We start from the raw sequence: 21,847 nt of genomic DNA, 5'->3' as shown, positions 1-21,847 counted from the left end.
GGTCGATTTCTGCCCATTGTTCACATATGGCATAACTTTCAGAGTAATTGTTTGTAAAGAATATTTTACGTTGAGCTAAATATTTTCCCCCCTATCTGAGCTTTCTGGTTGTTGGTGGTATTTTCTCTGCAACTTTCATAAAACTTTTAACAGCTTATGTAAGTCTAGGTGAAGTCTTGCTCTGCTGCAGTGCAGAACAAAAACATAAAACTCAAGTGGCAACTGAAGGTAAATATACAGTCCCAACTATAATTGACTCCTCCCAATATGATTTTTTTTTTTCCAGTAGGGAAGACCCACTGCATGTTCTCTTTTTAAGATCTGTTAAAAAAAATCTGAATTTGTATGTATGTATGTATGTATGTATTTATTTTTTATTTGTATGGCTCTTTCACCTCCCTTGCTTTATTTATACACTATTAGTTGAATAATAATAATAATAATAATAATAATATTAATACGTTTAAAAATTTATAATAGACTCCTAGTCTGCTGCAGGAGTGCTCTATTTTTGTTTCCAAAGTGTCACAATTTTAATATTATTTTGTTGCAAAACGATATTTAAAAAAAAAAAAAGTTTTTATTAAAAAATATTTAAAAATATTGTTGAAAGACTCGTGGTTTTGTACAGTGGCAGTCAGCGCTAATGAGGTGTGGGAACGGTTTGTCATCGCCTCTGTTTGTGAGGGAAGGAAATGACCGCAACACCCGCCGTTTGTTGTGAAGCGGCGGGCTAGTGTGTATAAATCTACCGATGGCTGCAAACACTTGTTCGTGGGTAAGATAGATTTTTACATTATGAAATGTGAACAGAAATAATATCATCCTTGCGTGGCACAAATATAAACTATTTACGAGTGCCGTGTTTTGCTTAGAGGCGCAATGCTAACTTCAGTTAGCAAATAAGCTAGCAGCAGAAGATACAATCCTACAGATTCACTGTCTTTATAATTTATTGCTCTGTGTTTCATACTAGTGAGCTGTCTAGGTAGGCGACTCACTGGGTTTTGATACACAACCAGAAATAATGTTGTCCTGTTATAGTCTTCCTTATCTGACTGATACTTTTTTTATATATATATAATTGCTTGAATAAAGACTGTTAATGGTTAGCTGGAAGACATCGGTTTGGATCTTTTTCTTATCCTGTGATTTCAGGCTCAGAGATTGATTGAACATGGGGTGGAAACGCAAGTCGTCATCTCCAGAACTACAACCTAATCCTGCCAAAGCACCTAAGAGGGAATCTATCAGCAGATCTCCTTTCTCTCTCAAACTGTCTCCTAGTTCCTTGAGATGGAAGGTCTCCACCCCCACTAAGACGAGGTCAATACAGACTCCAGTTCAATTCAATTGCCAGGAGCAGAACTCCAGCCCAGGTAATGCAGAAATTAGCAGTATTCCTTGAGGGAAGTTAATAGCAGAACTTGCGATATATATTTTTTTTTCTGTGTGTGGGCAGACCATGGTGAGGATGATGCTGACAGTGTCCATGACTCCACTCCAGTTTCATCCCCCCTGCAGTCGGAGGTGGATGCAGAGCTGGATCTGGTCATCACTGCGGGTGAGTCAGCACATTTGGCCTTGTTATTAACCACACTTGACTTTGTAATGTTACTTGTCAAGTCAAGGAGTTTTCCAAAATCTGAATAAAGTCTCATTGCTTGCCAATCCTTAGATGAGGACAGGTGTGAAGGAGAGGAGTGGCTGAAGAAACTAAATAGATTGAATGTAAAGAAGAGTGGAATGACTCGGGTGGAAGGAGAGTTCCCTGAGAAGAATGGAGAGATGGATACGTCCTCAGAAGAGCTTGAGGAAGAGGATGAGAGTGAGGAAGAGTTGAGGAAGCTGGACAGAGATTTAACGCTCAAATCTAAAAAACTCAAGCTCTCCTCTGTCAACGTTCGTAACATCATTCATGTGAGTCTGATATTTTTAACAAATGCTGTCACATTACAAAATAGGGCTGGGACTATACACCTATCTCCCGATTCAATACTATCATAATACTTGAGTGCTGATACGATATTTATTGTGATTTTTCTTTTAAGAATTGCGATTCTACAAGTATTGCGATTCGATATTGCAAAATATTGAGATTTTTTTTAACACTAGACTATTTGGAAAAGCTAAATCATACACTTGTACAGACTGTACATGATGTATAAGATGAGTCATATTTACAAAAACAATTCATCACATCTTTCTGACTTTTATTTCAGAAGCATCATACAGTACTACATTGTCTTGAATAAATTATTCAATAACAAATAAATTATTTAAGTCACTTGTCGCCACCTAGTGGCGAAACAATGTAACAAGCGCCAAGTTTCTTTCAAAAGCTGATTTACTCTATTTTGATCGCTATGATGATATCAGTATTTATATTTGAACTTTAAACTTTTATCCAAGTACTTCTATTATAATGTGAACTATTGTATCACATACACAATGACACTGAGGTTGAAAAGACTGCTGTTTCATGACTACTCTTTCCGGGTCAGCGGGAGCACCAACACAGATTTGAATGTTGCGTTATAATTTTGTCAAAGGTTTAATAGACAGACGAAATGGAAGAAGATCGTGTAGGTGTTTGAACTTTGAACCAAGATCACAGTCTTTTAAAGATGAATCGTGCAGCTCTATTGTCTTATCTCTCTCTCAGCATATGAGTTGCGTGAGGGCTTTTCAGTGCATTCAGTCTCACGTCGCTTCCATGCGTCCACTTGACATTATGACACGACACTTAACACTCATAGATAATAACACATTTCATCCTCTGTTGGAACAAAAGTGGTTAACTTCTGTCAACCTCATATATAAACAAGGACAAAAATAAAGCAATTTAATTTGAATTAATATCGATTCTGTAATAAATAAAAAAATCTATTTTAAAATTGTTAAAAAAAAAGTTTAAATCACGATAGCTAGGTGAATAGTTTTTTTTTCTCCCTGCCCTGTCACTAAATCACTATGATCTGATCTTATTCTCTGAATCTTTAAGAAAATAACATAATTGTAAGGAAACGCTACCATCAAATCGGTAGTAATTTGAAAATCAATTACAAACTATTTAACAACATATTTTTTGTGTGTTTGACCTCAGGAGGTGATAACCAATGAGCATGTTGTGGCCATGATGAAAGCAGCTATAAGAGACACACAAGATATGCCCATGTTTGTAAGTTCCTCCTTTATTTAACTCTTACAGTGGATGTCTATTTGAACATGATCATTTTAGTTGATTATATTTATTTTCTGTTTAATGTAGGAGCCTAAAATGACCCGTTCTAAGCTCAAAGAAGTTGTTGAGAAAGGGGTGGTGAGTGTTGTTTTTCTTATCAGGAAGCTTTGAGAATGTTAGCTCTTTTATGTGAGTGTTGAAATAATTGCTGATTTTTTTTTATTTTTATATATTTTAGGGAATGTGCAACTGGAACATCTCTCCAATAAAAAGGCCATGTGAGATTAAGGTATAAAATGGTTGTGATGTATCACCTGTGAGAGTTCGTTTTGTTTTTTGGTTGATGTTCCTTGCTATTTGGACTCTTTTCTTAGCCACCCCAGTTTGTGGACATTCCCCTGCAAGAGGAGGAGGACTCCTCTGATGAAGAGTATTGTCCTGATGAAGATGAGGAAGATGAAACAGCTGAGGAGGTGCATATACCACACTCACATCATACTTGACTTTTTAAAAAAATATATTATTCAAATACTATGGTACAAAATGTTGGGGTTTTGACAAAAGACTTATATTTCAAATAAATTTGGTTCTTTTGAACTGTTCAAAAACAATAACAAATGTTACTGCACTTTCTAAAACATTCTAGAACTGTTTAGAATTTTCTGGAACTTTCTAGGACTGTTGAGAACTTTCTGGAATTTTCTAGAACTGTTTTTCTACAACAATCCAAATCTTGGTATACATATACATGGGCGAGAGGGACAGAGAGAGAGAGAGAGAGAGAGAGAGGAAGCTTTATGAGTAAACAACTCAACTTTATACTTTTTGATATTTATTTCAGTAGCAATATATAATGTCACACAAGATAAGTGATACTACCTTACAGAAGAACAAGGCTATCTGGACCAATAATCTAGTGAGATGTCAGCAATCACATAGAAGAATAGGAAGTGTGCCTTTTTAGAATAATCTTCACTAGAAGAAAAGTGCAGAATGCCACTCCAAATGCAAATTATTGGACGGTACCTGTTTCTTGGAGCAGAAATCAAAGGAAGAAAGGAGTGAATCATTTCTATAGAAGTCAAAATAATGGAAGAATGAATTGAAATTTGTAAATGAAAGTATCAAGTTGAGTCAATTGCTCATAAAGCTCCCTCTCTCTCTGTCCCTCTCTCCAATATGTGTGTGTATAGGAGAGAAAGAAAGTTCAGTCCTAGAAAGTTCTGATTCCAATTTTGCACTTAAGTTAAAGCTGCAGTCCGTAGCTTTTTGGGGTTAAAAATGATCCAAAATAATTTTTTGAGCAAGTACATAACCAGCCAGTGTTCAAAACTATCTGCTTGCCGTAGCTCGATTCAAAATGGTAAGCTTGTAATAATGTTTTTAATTCCAGTGGTACTGGTGGATTTCCGCAAGAAATTCGAGCATGTCTTTGCGTCATTAAGTCACATTTGTACACATAAAGAAGGTGTCCCGGCTCTTAGGCTATATTGAGTGTGAGGATGTTGGTGGTGGAGTGACAACTGGAGATTCACCCGTTGTAAAACGCGAAAGACTAAGGGGCTTGGGAGAAAAAAGAGACTGCAACCGGGCCCATGCGAAAACAAGGACAAATATCGGATGGGCATTAAATGTAGTCACGTAATGCTGATGTTGTTAACATTAACAATTTGAGAACAAAGTATAATTTGCACAGTTTGATGTGATATAAGCGATCGTTAGATATAATCTGCGTGATATACTGCAATGCTTTTTTCCCCTTACTTGGTCAGATCAAAAGTGGATGTTACTTGTTCAGACGACATTTTCCGGGGAAAATTTTTATGTTGGTCATACTTCCAAAAAGTAGAATCTGTGATTGCGAATGACAGTATCCACACCACCAGCGTGGTGATTGACAGCCGTACATTCTCCTCAAAACATTGGATTCATCCACGCTGTGCCATGCCGAGGCGCACGTAAAGTTGATAATTCCGCGAATAACTGCAATTGCAGATTTCGAACAGAGATGGCGACAAAGAGGAAAAACTGCAGACTGCAGCTTTAAGTTCACAACTTTGAATGGAAACATATCTACTGAGTGACTGTTTTGTAAAGTTAATAATAAAATGAACAACAAAGTAACACGTAAAAAGGGGCAGGTCTATTATTTTGCATTTACACTCCAAGACTTAATGCACAGATCAATTGACAGTTTTGTTCCATCTTTTGCTATTGCTATGGTTATCACTGTCAGTCAGATTCAATTGTGCATTTAAATGCTTTTGCAATATTTAAATTTTATCTCAGACATTTTTGGAGAGTGATGTGGAGAGTACGGCCTCCTCACCACGTGGCAGCAGACGTTCTTCCTCTCATACGCCCTCCCATTGTGATGATGCCAGCAAAAGCCCCAGACTGGTACTTTACACAGTATTATGATCACATACACATATTTCATTCTTTCTGCACATTTTTCAAGGTTTTAAGTCTCTTTGTCTCTCTTTGTCCCCCTCCAACTCTATCACAGAAGCCCAGGCTCTCCAGGCACTTGAGTGTTGAGGCAGTGCCGATGGGTCCGCCTGCCCCACCTCCTCAGTCCTGTGGCCCCTCACGATCCCTCAGGGCCCCTGACCCCTTCATTGAGAAACTCCATGCTGTGGATAAAGAACTTGAACTCAGTCCTCTCTGCATGGAGCCTTACCAGGTACTGCATCACATACACACAAAAAAATCTCTCTGCCTACTATATATGGTTCTCTCTAAATTTAGTGTGTCTGTCTGTTGAAAGGCTCTGAGCAATGGCAGTGGAGGGGAGCCGAATGGCAGTCTGGTAGCCTGCCGTACTCGGTCAAAGCGTCCACTGAGGGACGTCCCTCTGGATCAGCTGGAGGCAGAGCTCCGTGCACCAGACATCACACCAGATATGTACGATAATGTCTCCACACCGGAGGACCGTGAATGGACCCAGTGGCTGCAGGGACTCATGACCTCTCACCTGGACAATGATGGTCAGTGTGTAATGTAGAGCTGTGACGGTGGCAGTTTTTTACACCGCGGTGGTAATGGCCCACCTACTGGACCAACTATATATATATATATATATATATATATATATATATATATATATAATATAATATAATATAATATAATATAATATATGCACATACACACACCTCAATTAAATACATTTTGAAATAAAAAATTATAATAAACGAGGCTCAAACATCCATTTCGTAACATAAATGCGTGTTTATTTGAGCACTTCTGTCAATGAAACGACACTAAAGCCTGTAAAGCATTGAAATAAATATCAGTAAAAAATGGTAACTTAAAAAACATAATAAAGTTTAATATTTACAAAACATTCGTTTAATATTTCCACACAAAGATGCGTGATATAGCCTACGCCTATCGCTTTTCTAATATCTTCATGTTTTCTACTTGTTAAAGGTCTGAAGAGCGAATTTTATCTTCCACAAGTGCAAGACATTTAGGCTGTGTTTGATTAGATTTTTGATTTTGTGTTAAAAAGAATTTGACGTGCAACTATAAAGGTAGGCTATCTGTCCTACAGCGTTTTTCTACTTTACCACAGTAAAGAATGCGAATATAATAGGCCTTATTAACAGCGAACCAAAGGAAGAAACATTTATAATCCCCTGCAAAAATGGGTGAGACGTGAGTGAAGATTTGGGAAAAGAAACGACATCCCATGTCAAGTGGAATAACTAATGGAATATTGTTAAATTCGCTGATAATCGGGGGTGACCAGATCGCAAAACAGAATACAAAGCAGACAAAGCTTAAATTTATGAGCTCACGCACAACTCTCTTGTTCGTCATGAGTTCAAATATTTCCACTTATTATGTCTTTTGTAAACAAAGCTTTGTGGTTCACTCGTGTCATAATATTCATGTAAAACAGCATTCACATTCAAAAAAATGTGTTTTGGCGTACCACCACCGGTGCTCTCAACATTTATCATAACAAAAAATGTTTCTTGAGCACCAAATCAGAATATTAGAATAAATTTTAGAACATTCATGTGACACTGAAGACTGGAGTGATGGCTGATGGAAATTCAGATTTGACTTAAACACAGGATTAAATTACATTTTAAAATGCATAACAAAGAATTAGAAAAAACTTTAAATTGTAATAATATTTCACATGTAACTGTTTTTACTGTATTTTTTTTTTTTTATTAAAATAAATGCAGTCTTGCAGAACATAAGAGACTTTCAAAAACATCAAAAAAAAATCTTACCCCAAACTGTTGATATTATTTAGGGCTCTTTTTGACTTCTATCATTTGTTTCCTGGCCTTGGCTGAACCAGTGAACCCGCAAATGTAATCATGTCTTTTAAACAAATCACTGTCATGCCCGTTGCACTCAGATAGATGCTGTCAAAGCACTTTTCTTAAATGTTTAAATGGCTTTCTCTGTGTGTGACTAGTTTAATGTGTGTGCGCGTCAGCGATTAAGTACCTACCTCTGTTTTTTTCCACTCATGTTTTTCTTCCCCTGACCTTTTCCCCAAGTCCTTTTCAGCATCACTGCTCTGTGTGTGTTCTCACACGTGAAAAATACAGTTCTTCTGATGATTCTCTCTGTATTTTAGAAGAGGCTGATGAAGATGACGACCCTGAATATAACTTTTTAGATGATCTAGATGAGCCAGATTTGGAGGATTATCGAAATGATCGTGCTGTTCGAATCACAAGTGGGTTTTTATGAGTTTTAGATTGAATAAACCCCTCAGTTTAAAGTGTTTGCTTTTAGTAATTTTTTCTCTCTCTCTTGCAGAGAAGGAAGTGAATGAGCTCATGGAAGAGCTGTTTGAGACGGTAAAAGGACTTAACACTAACAGGAATAAACTAAAGCCAGTCATTCCTCACTCATTTTCTCTACTCTTCTCCAGTTCCATGATGAGTTGGCAGCCAATGAACAAGACGAGGAAGGTCATGAAGAAGATGAGGAACGTGATGAGGAGGCCAATGACACTCCACAATTTAATGTTCCTCAAGCCATTAGGTAACACACACACGCAGACGCACACACCACCTAGTCCAAGGCTCAACAATGATTTTTTTCCTGCTTCCCCAGTCATGTCAGTAGATTTCTGTGGCCTTTTCACATTTCAACTGGCCCAAATAAACAATTTTATATTTATAACATATATATATATATATATATATATATATATATAAAATATATATAATGTGTGTTTATGTCCTTTTTGCAGTAAAGAAAACTAAATGCATTCGCTTTCTAACATGTAAAACGGTATTTCTAACAGTACAAAGCAAGGGGACATGTTAAAACACCCTCAAGATGCGTCCTCCCTATGGGACAGAGCAGCAGAGGAGTGCTGTATCTGTTTGGGTAGGGAGGTAGAGAAATGCTCTAATGTGTCCGATTGTTTCGCTGTTGACCCGGGACAAAGTATGGACACTGCGGAGCTACATGTAAACATTCAGTATAGACTGAACACATGCACACAAATCGCATCCCCCACTGCTGAGTGCTATACAGGTGCAGGTCTATACGTCACTGCGAACGTGCTGAAAAGATTTCACTGTATGCCTGTGCTACGTGCAGAATCCAGGCACAGAGGCTTTAAATAGAGCTCTTTTACTGGAACAGATAACCGCTACATGCACGTTCGCGCACACACAAACAAACCTCTGACATCTACTCAAAGGGCTTCCCTTAAAACATATGGCCCTTTTTCTGATGTATAACAGTCATCAGCTGTCCCTGTCTGAGCCCTTATTTAAAACCCGTCACATCAGGCTTGTCACATCTTTGTTCTTTAAGGATACGTGTAATTAACTTTGTTACGGAAATAGGATAGTGTCAATCAGCACAAAACTGTCAAGAGATGGACATGTCACACAGTGTTACAGCTTATTATTTGCCTAGTGAAGGGGTCATTACAGCTTGCACTGTGTGAATGTGACTTCTGTGCGTCACTGTGTTCTGGGTACAGACAGAGATGTGGCTGATGTTTTTTTTTAAATGTTAACGAGGTACATTGACGTCTGTGCTGTCTCTTCCACACTGTGAGTGTGTGTGTGTGTGTATAAATGCCAAGGACTTGTGCCTGTAATGTTCAGTAACTAGGCTACAGAGAGTATAAGTCGGTCTGCTTAATTAGTGACCGTAACTTAATGATTTTACTAAACATTATGCCACTAGATCAGAGGAACATAAGCATCAGCATTTTTGCATTTTAATGAAAATATACAAAATAATTATATTGCCTATTGATAATGCTGTTTTTATTATACCATTAATATGTATGCAACTGTCAACATTTCCCATTTTCATTTAGGTCTAACTCCATTTGGTGTGGAATGCCGATTTTTCTAGATTCCGTAAATTCCTAGTAGACAACTCCCACACTCACTTTTTCAGTTTCTCTTGGAAAAACATTACAATATGGAATTAAACTGGTTTGCTAATTGTTTGTTTATTTATTTATTTATTATTAAAGTCTGGATGACTAAGCTGATAATTGTCATTTTATGGCATATAAGCAATAAATGGCTTATATTAAAATTCTATTCTGTTTTTTCTAAATTGTATTACATGCTAAAAGTGAATGTAGGCATCACAACATGATAATGCATGGAAAATGGCTGTTCATTTTGAAATTTGATTAGTTAGTATTCAATGACTACAAATGTTTTTAAAATGGATACATTGAGGATACAATTAGCATATACAATTCAATATCCAATGTTGCCTCATATGGTAAATTAAAAGAAATCTTTAATAATAAATAAGGTACTGATATGTCATGTATCACTAGTTTCAAATTATGATGACAATTCAAATTATGTCTTATCAAGATGGCATATTTGCTTTGCAATAATTAGTGCTTCTAGTACACATTTTAAAACATCCCTCACTCTCTTCAGATTCAGTATGTTTCAGTTTGTCTGTCATCAGGTTTGAGGAGCCACTGGCTCACATGTTGACAGCATGCAGGCGGACCGTTAGAGAGCAGCTGGATGCTTTGCAGCAGCGACGGGAAAACCAGGTTCGGACCACCCAGCATGCACCTGGGCCTGGCTTGGTTCTTTTGCAGCCCAGCTGTCCTCTGGTGGTCACGTCTCCTCAGAGAATACAGCTGCAGCAGCAAATACAGCAAGTAAGAGACTGTTTTAAACACCACCTTACACACTAAACACACTTAATTTACCCTGAAAGGGTTACCTGGTCACAAGGATCTAATCTTTTACCACAGAGCTGTTTGTTGAATGTGATTCATGTAATGCACTGGCAAAACATCTTTTCAAAGTTCTTGTTTTATGCTGATATGATTTAAATTTGATTTATGATTTAACTTTTTCTTTTTTCTTGCAGCATGTCCAGTTACTAACACAGGTCAATATGCTGTGCAACCCAGTGGAGGCGCTACAGAGTGAAGCTCAAACCACCAAACATTTCCTGGTAAGAAAATTGGGGATTAAACACACATTTTCTTTAAGGCTTTAAGAAAAGACTGAATGAAAAAATGAATGAACATGGTTCAAAAGTGACCAATGTAAAGGAAAAGTGCTTTGCATGGTTGAAAAGCCTGTTGCTTCTCCTGTGTGATAAACCTAGATTGTTCAATTTATTATTTTTTCAATCTTAAAGTGAAGAAATAATTCTCTTCTGCTTTTGTTGTTTGACAAATTATTTTTTATAACTAGGAAAATTACAAGAAAACCAGTATTATTGCAATAAGTACAAATGCATTTTCTTCTACTCCCCCCTTTCCTGCTTGCTTCCCTTTGTGTATTAAAATGTTATTTTCCCCTACCCTGGAAATCCAGAGTTCTCGCGAGAGCACAAATTGAATTTGCTCAGCGAGTTTACTCTGGCGTCGAGTAATGATGCTCATTAAATATGCCCTTGTATCCGAGCTGCACCAATCACATCAGGTTATCTGATATAGGCGGGACAGAGGTGAGCTAAATAGATGACGACAGCGCTGTGACGTCGAAGTCATTAGTAAACATTGCAAGATGGCTAATGCTATGGATGAACACCAGTTGTTTGAAACAGATTTGGCCGCTACAATGAACGAGTTAGACTTGGCTTTTTATCTAAAAGAGGAACAGAAGAAGGCGGTCGAATAGTTCCTTTGCAAGAAGGACGTTTTTGCTGTTTTGCCGACCGGATACGGCAAGAGTCTAATCTACCAGTTAGCTGATGGTAACTAAAATATGGGGCTTATTGTTGTGATTGGTCGTCGTGTTGTCCAATTGCGTGCACTGAGATTTTCAAATGCATGCTCGGTGCCGCCCGCGATTTTCATTACTCGATGCCAGACTTGGGTCTGGATTTTCAGATTTGGGTCTGGATTTCCAAGCTAATTTTCCCCCTCCTTTATCCCTAAATGCCATTTTACCCTTATCTTGTTTAAAAAAATATTTTTTACAGACAGTGTGATAAGAAAGAGGAGATTTAACACTTTTAACACAGCATTTTAAAAGCCACAGATCTAGGGAAAAAAAAAATATATATATATACATAGCTTTATGCCAAAATGTTGTTCAGAATGCTACATTTTATTTTTGTATATCTCAAAATCAAAGAAATTTGAGTCAGCAAATTTTAGTACTTTTTCAACAAAAAAGATAATTATAGTGACATTACAATGATACTACAAACTGTTTCCTGTCCTGTGTTGGTAGGGGGAGTTGCTGTCATTTGCTGAGCGGGCTGAGGAGGGGAGGTCAGCAGTTAATTCTGGGTTTAGAAGCATGTTTAGGGTGTGTAACTTGCAGTCCTCCCTCAAGCTGCTGGAGGAGTTAAAACAATGTCCGTCTCCTCTGTATCTTCCTCCCAAACCCATTCGCCGTCACTCAGGTCAGGCATCTCATAATGAATTCATATGATCCAATAAATCAAGTGAAGAGCACATGCATGGATGTGTGTGTGTATATATCTGATGGCAGTATGTTTTTTGTGTTTCTGTAGTTTTTTCGTACCCATTGCTCCCAGCTGGTCTTGCATGGTTGTTCGCCACACGCTCTGTGTTTCTGTACCCAGAGCTTCTACCACAGTGCAGTCTGGATCCAGTCCTGCATCGCACACGCAGCAAATATTATTACACCAAAGGAGAAGACGGGTACAAATGGCTCTGACTGTCTATTCCATCTAGTTTCAGTCATGGGAATGAATGTTTTATAGAAATGTTTTTTATTCACCCTTTAACAGTCTGTGAATGTAGTGGGGCATTTACATGCATATTTCATCCTTGCCATGGAAAAATGAAGCAATTACTAAAGAACCACTTTTAATTAGTTCATTTAGATCTATATTTTGCTGTATAGTGGTGCTATAAATCCATATTTAAGGAAATTGCATTGCTTATATATAGTCATACAAGTACTTTAAAAAAATGTGAGAATTAAAGAGAAAACCTCATTAATGTGGGAAAGAAATATACATTCTCTGAATTTCACAAGGTATACTAATACCTGTTAACGTCTGTTTCTAAGGTGGAAATAAGTACCTTTTTTGAGAAGTTACAGTTCACCTTTTGACTGCAAATGTCAAATTCATAATGCAATTGGTCCGTGAAGGAAGAAACGTCAATATGGGCTTTTTGCAGCATGTATCAAAACAAGCACCTCATTCAGTCTGCACAACTGACACCAGCTAGCAAACACTTGAAGAAGCAGTGAGCCATACCTTCACCCAGTTTACCCTCTGCCTTTCTCTCTTCCCCTGCTCTCACCTCTCTATAGACTGTTAGTATTGGGGTTAAAGCACTTCGCTCAAACAGAGTTTCCATACCACCTGATGAGCCGCTACCTGATCCGCCCCAAGGCTCAAGAGCAGCTGCGTGCACGTGTGAAGGAAATGGCGTCCGCCAAAGCCCCACACAACATAATCAAGGTAATTCGTCGATCATCTATTGGTTCATCTGCCCATCTTCATATACACTGTTATTTGTTGTGGTGCACATTTGCTCCCCAGTTTCCTCAATTAATTTCTACACTTTCTGAAGCCGAAAATTGAAATCATAATATTCTGTCATGTTTAATGTGGGTTCAAGTTTATTATGACAATCTAATGTTATGTATGTCTTAGTTTTACTGCCAGAATAGTGTGGTTCCTCCTTTGCCGGTGATGTGCAGACCTGTGGTACCTGGAGAGGAGCGCCCTCCTGTGGAGAGAGAGCAGGACATCATGCCAGTCTGGCTGAAGGTATTACAACCCCGTAGACCAGTGGTTCTCAACCTCCCCACCAGGCCACCTGAAAGTTTACCTTAGTTCAGAACAACTACCCTAGACTTTTTCACTAAAACCTATTGAAGAGAAATTCTACATTAAAAAGAAAAAAGTCAATCTGATATCAAGTAAAATCCTAATGGTTTAAAATGTGCCTTTACAGAAAAGCTTGCCATACATCCATAGGGGAGTTTGTCAGAGCAGTTTACAGGTGACCTCCACCACCAAATCTCTTACCCTGTCCTTCCCAAAAGGAACACGCTACCCACAATTCCTCCCTAAAGGTGTTTCTCTTCGTCTACATCCAAGTGTAAGTCGCCCTCCACAGCCCAAATCTCAGCGTCGGTTCGGTTTTGCCCACCCTACTCTCACACCATTGGCGAAAGCTCCTCCGTGTCCCACAGGTGCAGGAAATGCACTATCCAATGTCTCCACACCACTTCCAGCACATGGTGTAATATTATTGGCCCAAACACCTAGCACTCCTATAAATGGGGTGTTCCCATTGGGTCAGCCCTTTTTGACTCCTGCACATGGGACCATCCCACTGAGCGCATCTTATCCTATTAATTTCCAGTATGTTACTCCAGAATTGGGGGCTTGTAATCCGGCACACCCTTCTGCCAACTTGCCCCCCACTGTAGTTCAGATACCCCAAGATGACATGCCTCTACATAGTACTGGGACAGTCAGGACGTGTGGCATGCAGCAGATGTCCGATAAGCACAAGAAACGGACCATGCCTAGAAAACTTGCTCCTTTGAAACCAGCCCCCCAGCTATTTCCCCTGTCCTCTAGGACAATGGGAAACGTAAGCAATCCTGCTGTTGTAATGGACCAGCCAATATCCTTAAATGTTACACAGAATTTTCCATTAGATAACGTTGTTATCAAAGCCCATGAAAATGCTCCTCACCTGACTAGCACCACACAGAGATTGGTCACATCTCCCTCTCAGGATCTTGTCATACAGTTAGTCCCTGGTACACAGGCCATGGAAAACGCCTCAAGTCCCTATTTTGAAAAGACGACACAGAGGTCAGAATGTGACTTTTTGCAAACCATGAAGGACATCACTCCTTCTCACGATAGTGTTCAAAATGGTCAAAGGACTGTTTTTTCTCCTATGACATCACCAGCAGCAGACAGTTCTCAGTTTGTACTGGTTCAGACCATTTCACCTACTGGAGTTCCTCAGTTCCTACTTTTACCCCAAGACCCATTCATTCTGAACCAACCTGCTCCACTTCATGCTGAAGATGCACCAGGGAGTTTACCCCAGCAGACTGCCTGCTCTGACATTCCTGCTGGCTCCATGGTAATAAAGAACACAGAGAGGACTGAGGTGCCTTTAAACATCATAACACCATCCACAGAAGATAAAGAAAGAAAGGAAGAAGGTGAGGAAATGACTGGAGACAGCTGGGAAGAGGAAATGGCTGGTGCTCTGTTTGGTAGTCCTCTCCTGGCACTCTCAGAGTCCTCTTGCAGCCCTGACTCCAGTTTGACCAGCATGGATGCAAGCACGGACAGTGATGCTGAAGCCTCCGTGAGGGTGAAGACGGATACTGGAGATTGTCCTCCTGTCCGGTCGGGCTCTGGCAGTCAGGAAACACACGGAGTGCACAAACACAGCACTGGAGATGGGAAGGAGCAACAGTCCGGTGGGGGAGAGAAACAGAGCAGTGGGAATGAGGATGTTGGACCGGCCGAGGAGAGGGAGAGTGGGGGAGATGGAGAGCGTGATGAAGATAAAGAAGGAGAGAAGAACGGTGATGGAGAAGATGGCAGAAAAAGAGATGGGGGTGGAAGTGGCGATAAAGGAAGAGAAGAGAAGGATGGAGATGGAGAAAAAGATGGAGATGGAGAGCGGGATGAGGAAGAGGAGGATTTTGATGACCTCACACAGGATGAAGATGAGGAGGAAGTGATGTCTTCGGCATCAGAGGAATCTGTGCTGTCTGTTCCAGAACTTCAGGTTTGTTTGTTTTTAGAAAATGTCACACAAAAAAATTGCAAATGAATCTGTTTATGATATTTAAAATATTAGGCACACGCCGACCAGGCATAGGTTTTAGATTTTAATGTTAAATGTTATAGCAGATATTGAAATTCGATATTATTGTCTAAATAAATTAAGAACAAAACCCTAAAACTAAAGTCAGTCTTTAGTCAGGAAATTTAGGCATCACAGCATTATGTGCCGTATGAAAAACATTGTATTCTCATTTTGAGATTTGCAAGATTACATTTAACTGTGTTATTAAATTTGTGTTTTTAGTAGGGCTGTCAAACGATTAATCGCATCCAAAATAAAAGTTTGTGTTTACATAATATATGTGTGTGTATGGAGTATAATTATTTTCTATATATAAATACACACACATGCATATATATTTAAGAAAAATGTTATTTATATATAAAATATTTATATATAATTTAAATTATATATAATATAAATATATATACACAGTGTATACATGCAAATATTTCTTAAATATATACATGCATGTGTGTGTATTTATATATAGAAAATAATACACACATATATTATGTAAAAACAAACTTTTATTTTGGATGCGATTAATCGTTTGACAGCCCTAGTTTTTAGTGATTGAGTTTTAGCATGGATGCAAAGATTATTGAAATGTAGAAAATAGATTAAATGAGCATGCACAATTATATTATATACAGCTGATACCAATAAATAAAAAAATAGAAAAATCTAACGTCAACTATTATCCGATATGTGTATTTATTTTAACAAAACAATTTTTATCAAATTGTTCCTGCTGTGTTCCCTCGGTAGGAGACAATGGAAAAGTTGACCTGGTTGGCATCAGAGAGGAGACTGTGCAGAGAGGGAGACTCTGAGGAGGACAATTCGCCCACGTCCCCAACATCCCCCACCTCCCCAAACTCTCAAAACTCCCCTGCTTCCCAGAATTCGCAGGAGGAGAACTCCGAGGATGAGGATGATGGGGTGATAAAGGGTGATGAGATGGAAGCAGGGGAGGGAGAAGGTGAAAAGCTTCCTGAGGGAGATGCGCCACTGGGCGACGACCCCCCACAGATCACCGGGAGAGGAGGAGGCCGTGGAAGAGGTCAGTACAATTGTTAATACCTGATTATGTTGTTTTGAGTGATGTCAAGTTAAAATGAGCCTACTGTCCTGGTTGGTTTTCCAATATGAAATGTATCACTGGATATCGTTTATTTACTTTTACAGGCCGCGGTCGCCCACCCCCTCGTAGTCTGAAGCGTAGTCGACGTCAGGAACGAGGCAGTAAAGATGCCTCAAAGCTGCTGCTACTGTATGATGACCACATTTTGGACAACGATCCATTGAGAGAGAGCAAAGACATGGCTTTTGCCCAGGCTTATCTCAACAGGGTCAGACCACTTGTATCTTTGACGCACTAGTATCTCCTTTACACCAATGATTAGAGAAACACTGTCATCTTTTTCCATTTCTTGTGCTGTTATAGGTGCGTGAGGTCTTGCAAGACATCCCTGGTAAGGTGGAGGAGTTTTTAGGACTGCTTTATGAGTTCGACCAGTCAGGAGAGAGCCGCAGTGTTGTAGAGCTGTTCTCCCAGCTGAAACAACTTCTCAAAGATTGGCCTGAGCTCCTCAAGGACTTTGCAGCTTTCCTTTTACCCGAACAAGCGCTGGAGTGTGGACTGGTACTTACAATCATTTTATAGACAAAAAAATTATTTTTTCCCGGCAAATAACTATTCATTTGATAAATGCCAGTGCTAAAAAGAGAACAAAACTTTATTTATATCTCCCAACCTCTCTCTCCCATCCCCAGTTTGAGGAGCAGCAGGCCTTTGAGAGGAGTCGTCGGTTCCTGCGTCAGTTGGAGATCAGCTTTGGGGAGAATCCTTCTCATTACCAGAAGATAGTGAGAGCTCTGCAGAGTGGAAGTCCTCTCAGTCCTGCTGGTGTTGAAGAGGTATGGATAGATGGATTGATGACTAAATTGAAAGGTTTTCCGCAGTCAGAAAGATGTTTGTTTTTTTTTCAGCAAGGATGCATTAAACTTATCAAAAGTGACCGTAAAACATTTGTAACATTATTTATATTTCAAGTAAATGCTATTATTTTTTTTAACTTTGTATTCGTCAAAGACTCCTGAAAAAAAATGAGTCTTCTTTCAGAAACAAAAAAATCCTACCAACCCCAAACTTTTCAGCAGTTGTTAACATTAAAGTGCCCCATTCTGGTTTGTCGAATATTACCTTTATGCAGTGTGTAATATAGCTGTTTGTGAATGTAAAATGGCTGAAATTTTTGAAAGGATAGAGTCTGAACTGCTGAAACGAGTCATCAGCAATTTCAGTCTCACTTCCTTTTCATACTTACTTAACAATGTAACAAATTTGCATAATGCCAGCTTATGGTTTTCATTGGCTGCCAGCGAACGTCTTCTTTGACACTTCCTCAAACACTGAAGTTGTAGCTGAGTGCGGTGCGGAATTGTAAAAAAGGAAAGGCTAAGTGAAAGTGTACAGTCAGCGGTTTATGCAAAAGAGACCTCTTTAGGGTGATACAAGACCCTACTGTGAAATTATCCCGCTTATGCGGCTACTTACCACGCAAGTAAATGAATGAACATCAAATATAAATTACATTTTATTACCTCAAGATGATTATCAGTACCTGCTTGAGCTGTCTGTAATCTGTTGTAGTGGTTGTCGTGAAATAACAGAATTGAACATTGAACAGAGCATGGTTCTGCACTAAGTATAGACAAGTTTGTGAAAGGACTGACAGTGTCAGGTAAACGTAAAGCAGATGAATCTACTTCAAACATCATAACTGCCATAACAGTGTCTACACCAGATGAGAAGCGCAATGTGATGCAACAAAAGCATGTAGAGTCCATAATAATCAGGGATGCTCTCTAAGGATGCGATGCAACAAATTTTTGACAGTAGACTAATGTGTAGAATGTCAGTGTAGACAGCCTCACCAACCTATTGCAGTGCGTGTAGACACGTTGTTTTAAAGACAAGAAAATATAGCGAGGCGTATCTCGCCCTCGGATTCATCAGTACAATGGTGGGTAATGAAGAGAGACATCAGTGTGTTGTGTTCCTCAAAATATTAGATTCTGACAGTATGAAGCTGAACAAGTTAAGACTCCACTTAGAGACTTAACATCACAAAAACAAGGAGAAGCTAGATGAAGTTGATTGGTTGTAGTACAGTATTAATTACAATTATATTTCAAATAAATCCAATAGGATTTTTCAAGGAAGGTCATGTCTAATAGTGTCTTTATGTGGGTCTGCTTCTAAATATTTTTCTTTACAGGAGGGGTGCCTGGCAGAAAAAGTTTGGGAACCACTGACTGTTTATTGTCCAGACTTGTCATCTAAAATCCCTTTATTTCTGCTTTTGTAACTCAGCTCAAAGCACAGATGGTCACCCTTCTTAAGGGCCACACACACCTACAGGGAGAATTCTGGATGTTTTTTGATGAGATGCGTCCACCTCCAGCACGTCCTGGCCAGTTTGAAGAGGCAGTTTGGCCAGAGGACATGTGCACTGGGACAGATGGAGAGGCAGGGATGAGTGTGGACTCTAGAGGAGGTGTATGGGGAGGGTTTGAGGAGGTCACACTCCCTGATCTAGAGGAGGATGAAGAGTCGCACAAGGTTCGACAGATCAGCAGCAGGAGCAAGAGGAGGAAAGAAATGCACACGCATGACAACTACAAGGTGTCTTCATGTTGTACATCCCAGTGAATTCAGTTGTTTTTCCCATTCTTGTTTAGTTTTTAATCTCGTGCTTTTGTTCAGGACTGTGATTGGCCTGAGAAAGATTGCTCCTGTCCCTGTCATGACTCCAGCCATGATGCCAAACATCGCAGGCATAAGAGAAAGGGATGCTTGCGTTGTCATAGCAACAAGGTGCTCGCTTTATTTGTGTGTTTGCTATACCATATCTTAAAATATGTGTAATTGCCACCATTATTATTAAGGAGACTGTTTACTCATATTTTATTTTCTCGCATTGAGTTCTACAACTACGGTTGTTTTTTTGGTTAACAGGCCACTAATGGCTCAAAGGTGCTGAAGAGTCGTGATTCTGTGTTTCCGTCTGCTGATGCGCAATCTGAGAGGGGAGGGGAAGAAAAGGAAGAGGAAAAAGGACAAGGGGAGGATGGAGAGGCAGAGAAAGAGGTTAAAGATGAGACTGGCAGTGGAGAAAACAGTCCACATCATGGTAAAGTCTTTTCAAATGCTTATTAATTTACACAAGTTTTTACGCAACTTCATGTATTCCTACAGAGCCTCTAAAGATACTTTTTATTACTACATTTACTTTAATTATTACTTATAATTTACACTACTGTTCAAAATTTTGGGGTCAGTAAAAAAATAATGATTTTATAAAGCAAGGATGCATTAAATTGATCACAAGCTACAGTAAAGACAATTATAATGCTACAAAATAATTTCCATTTTAAATAAATCTTTCCAATCAAATAATCATGGCTTCCACAAAAATAAGCAGCACAACTGTTTTCAAAATTGATAAGAAATTATTCTTGAGCACCAAATCATATTAGAATGATTTCTGAAGGAGTAATGATGCTGAAAATTCTGCTTTGCCAACACAGGAATAAATGACATTTTAAAATAAAATAAAAAGTTCTTGTTGTATTTTTGATCAAATAAATACAGCCTACAGTGAGCATTAGAGACTTAGAGCATTAGAGATCTTACTGACTAAACTTTTTGAATGGCACTGTACATGTTCACGGTACTTTTTATATTTGCTAATATTTACATTAATATTTTTTAAAATGCAGGAGTGTTCATTCACATATTAGTTGGTATTGGTGTTGTTACAACTCTAAAATATGTCATTTAAATTACTGAATCTAATTTGTACTGACAGTTCAACTGAAACTACATTCTGTACCTGCTCCTGCAGAAGGTGATGGGCCTGTGTGGGAGGGAGGAGAGAGACCCCCTTCCCCCATCCCAGAGGAGCAAAAAATACAGAATGAAGAAGGCAACGAGAAAACCGAAGAGGATAAGCATAAGCATCACACGTCTCCACAGAAGCACAGTAGGGATGTAGATGATGAATTAGAAGAGAGAGATGCCACTCAGCAGAGCACACTGAGCCCGGCCTTAGACACACCTGTGTGTGCCAAAAACATCTCCCTCACTCCCAGTGGAGAGAGGGTCATTCTCTGGACCAGGTGAGTACAGCCACAAATCATGATCTGTTTTTGAGGATCGTTTAATGGTGCTTGTGTTTTACATGGCCCTCTTATCATGTGGTTCATAGAGAGGCTGATCGAGTGATCCTTACTGCCTGTCAGCAGCAAGGAGCCAATCAGAGCACCTTTCAGTCTGTGGCAGAGCAGCTTGGAAACAAAACAGCCAGTGAGGTACCAGATCCATTTCCACTGCTCTGACTTTTGATCCTTGAAAAGCAATTTTAGCATTCCTTTCTGTGCCTTTTTCAACATCACTGTCTCTGCAGGTTTCAAGGAGATTTCGGGACCTGATGCGTCTCTTCCATACGTCAGCTTGTCAGGCCAGCTCAGAGGACGAGGCTGCTGAGCAGCAATCTGCCACTGATGAGGAGCAGGATTGAGACTTTACTTCATCCATATGAACTGTTGTCTTTGTGCAATAAAACACCGATGCAGTTCTTCTAGTTGGAGCCTAGTCATGCACAGAAACCCCATGTCGTGCACTAACACCAGCCAAAGACGTATTTTAAGCATGGTGACAAAGGGTCTGAAGGTCTCTCTGTAACATATGAAGTATTAAATCCATTAAATATGAAGATGTTATCAGACATATGCTAAACACACAAAACCAACTCAACATTATTATTGAAGAATTGTAGCACAAAAACACCTCAGGTTCTGATATGGCCTGATTATTGTATTACCATTGGCGGGCCTTCCTGAGCACGAAATGAAACATTTGATTAGTCAAAAGAAAACAATTTTTCATTGTAAAGCACTAACCAGCAGATTCTCACCAACATTGTTTTTGACAGATTGACTGTATATTCTGTGAATATATGAACAAATGTGGGGGGGGGGGGGCATGTACAGTATTTTTATATAAGAGTGATTTTGTTCTTTTTATTTTGCTTCAGATGTTTTGAGAAAGATGCACAAAGTTGTAGGAAATCTGGCAAACAAATAATAAAAATGACTATTTATACCAAGCTTTGTGTGAGACAGAATTATTAAAATGTGTGTGTATATATATATATATATATATATATATATATATATATATATATAAGAAATTGACAATGCAAGAGTCGAGCACTCTGTAAAGTCTACGCCAGCACACCCCAAAGACTTTCAATGAATTTAAGGTCTGGACACAGATGTGCCAATTCATGTATGAAAATGATTATTCATGTTCCCTTCCAACCATTCTC

The 21,847-nt window shown here is 39.0% G+C and overlaps 1 protein-coding gene across 2 annotated transcripts; it reads left to right on the top strand.

Annotated features, from left to right (window-relative positions):
- Positions 1 to 672: 672 nt before the first annotated feature.
- On the top strand, positions 673 to 21,623 carry gon4lb (gon-4 like b). Of its 2 annotated transcripts, none has more exons than XM_079894082.1 (31): positions 673 to 778; positions 1,159 to 1,379; positions 1,463 to 1,564; positions 1,679 to 1,920; positions 3,107 to 3,181; positions 3,272 to 3,322; positions 3,423 to 3,473; positions 3,559 to 3,657; positions 5,474 to 5,584; positions 5,694 to 5,870; positions 5,955 to 6,174; positions 7,791 to 7,892; positions 7,976 to 8,016; positions 8,091 to 8,203; positions 10,127 to 10,328; positions 10,544 to 10,630; positions 11,863 to 12,037; positions 12,149 to 12,299; positions 12,922 to 13,072; positions 13,268 to 13,384; positions 13,572 to 15,386; positions 16,218 to 16,512; positions 16,638 to 16,801; positions 16,897 to 17,094; positions 17,226 to 17,369; positions 18,829 to 19,140; positions 19,222 to 19,332; positions 19,492 to 19,648; positions 20,363 to 20,636; positions 20,726 to 20,828; positions 20,924 to 21,623. In XM_079894082.1, the coding sequence occupies exons 2-31, from the start codon at positions 1,178 to 1,180 to the stop codon at positions 21,035 to 21,037; spliced, it is 6,156 nt and encodes a 2,051-aa protein (XP_079750208.1). In that variant the 5' UTR covers positions 673 to 778; positions 1,159 to 1,177; the 3' UTR covers positions 21,038 to 21,623. The 2 variants fall into 2 exon arrangements, with proteins under 2 accessions (XP_079750208.1, XP_079750207.1); XM_079894081.1 differs by having other exon boundaries at positions 19,474 to 19,648.
- The last annotated feature ends 224 nt before the right edge of the window (positions 21,624 to 21,847 follow it).

This window comes from Squalius cephalus, assembly GCF_949319135.1.
Source record: "Squalius cephalus genome assembly, chromosome: 15".
Lineage (NCBI taxonomy): Eukaryota > Metazoa > Chordata > Actinopteri > Cypriniformes > Leuciscidae > Squalius > Squalius cephalus.
This window is presented reverse-complemented; position numbering and strand designations above follow the sequence as displayed.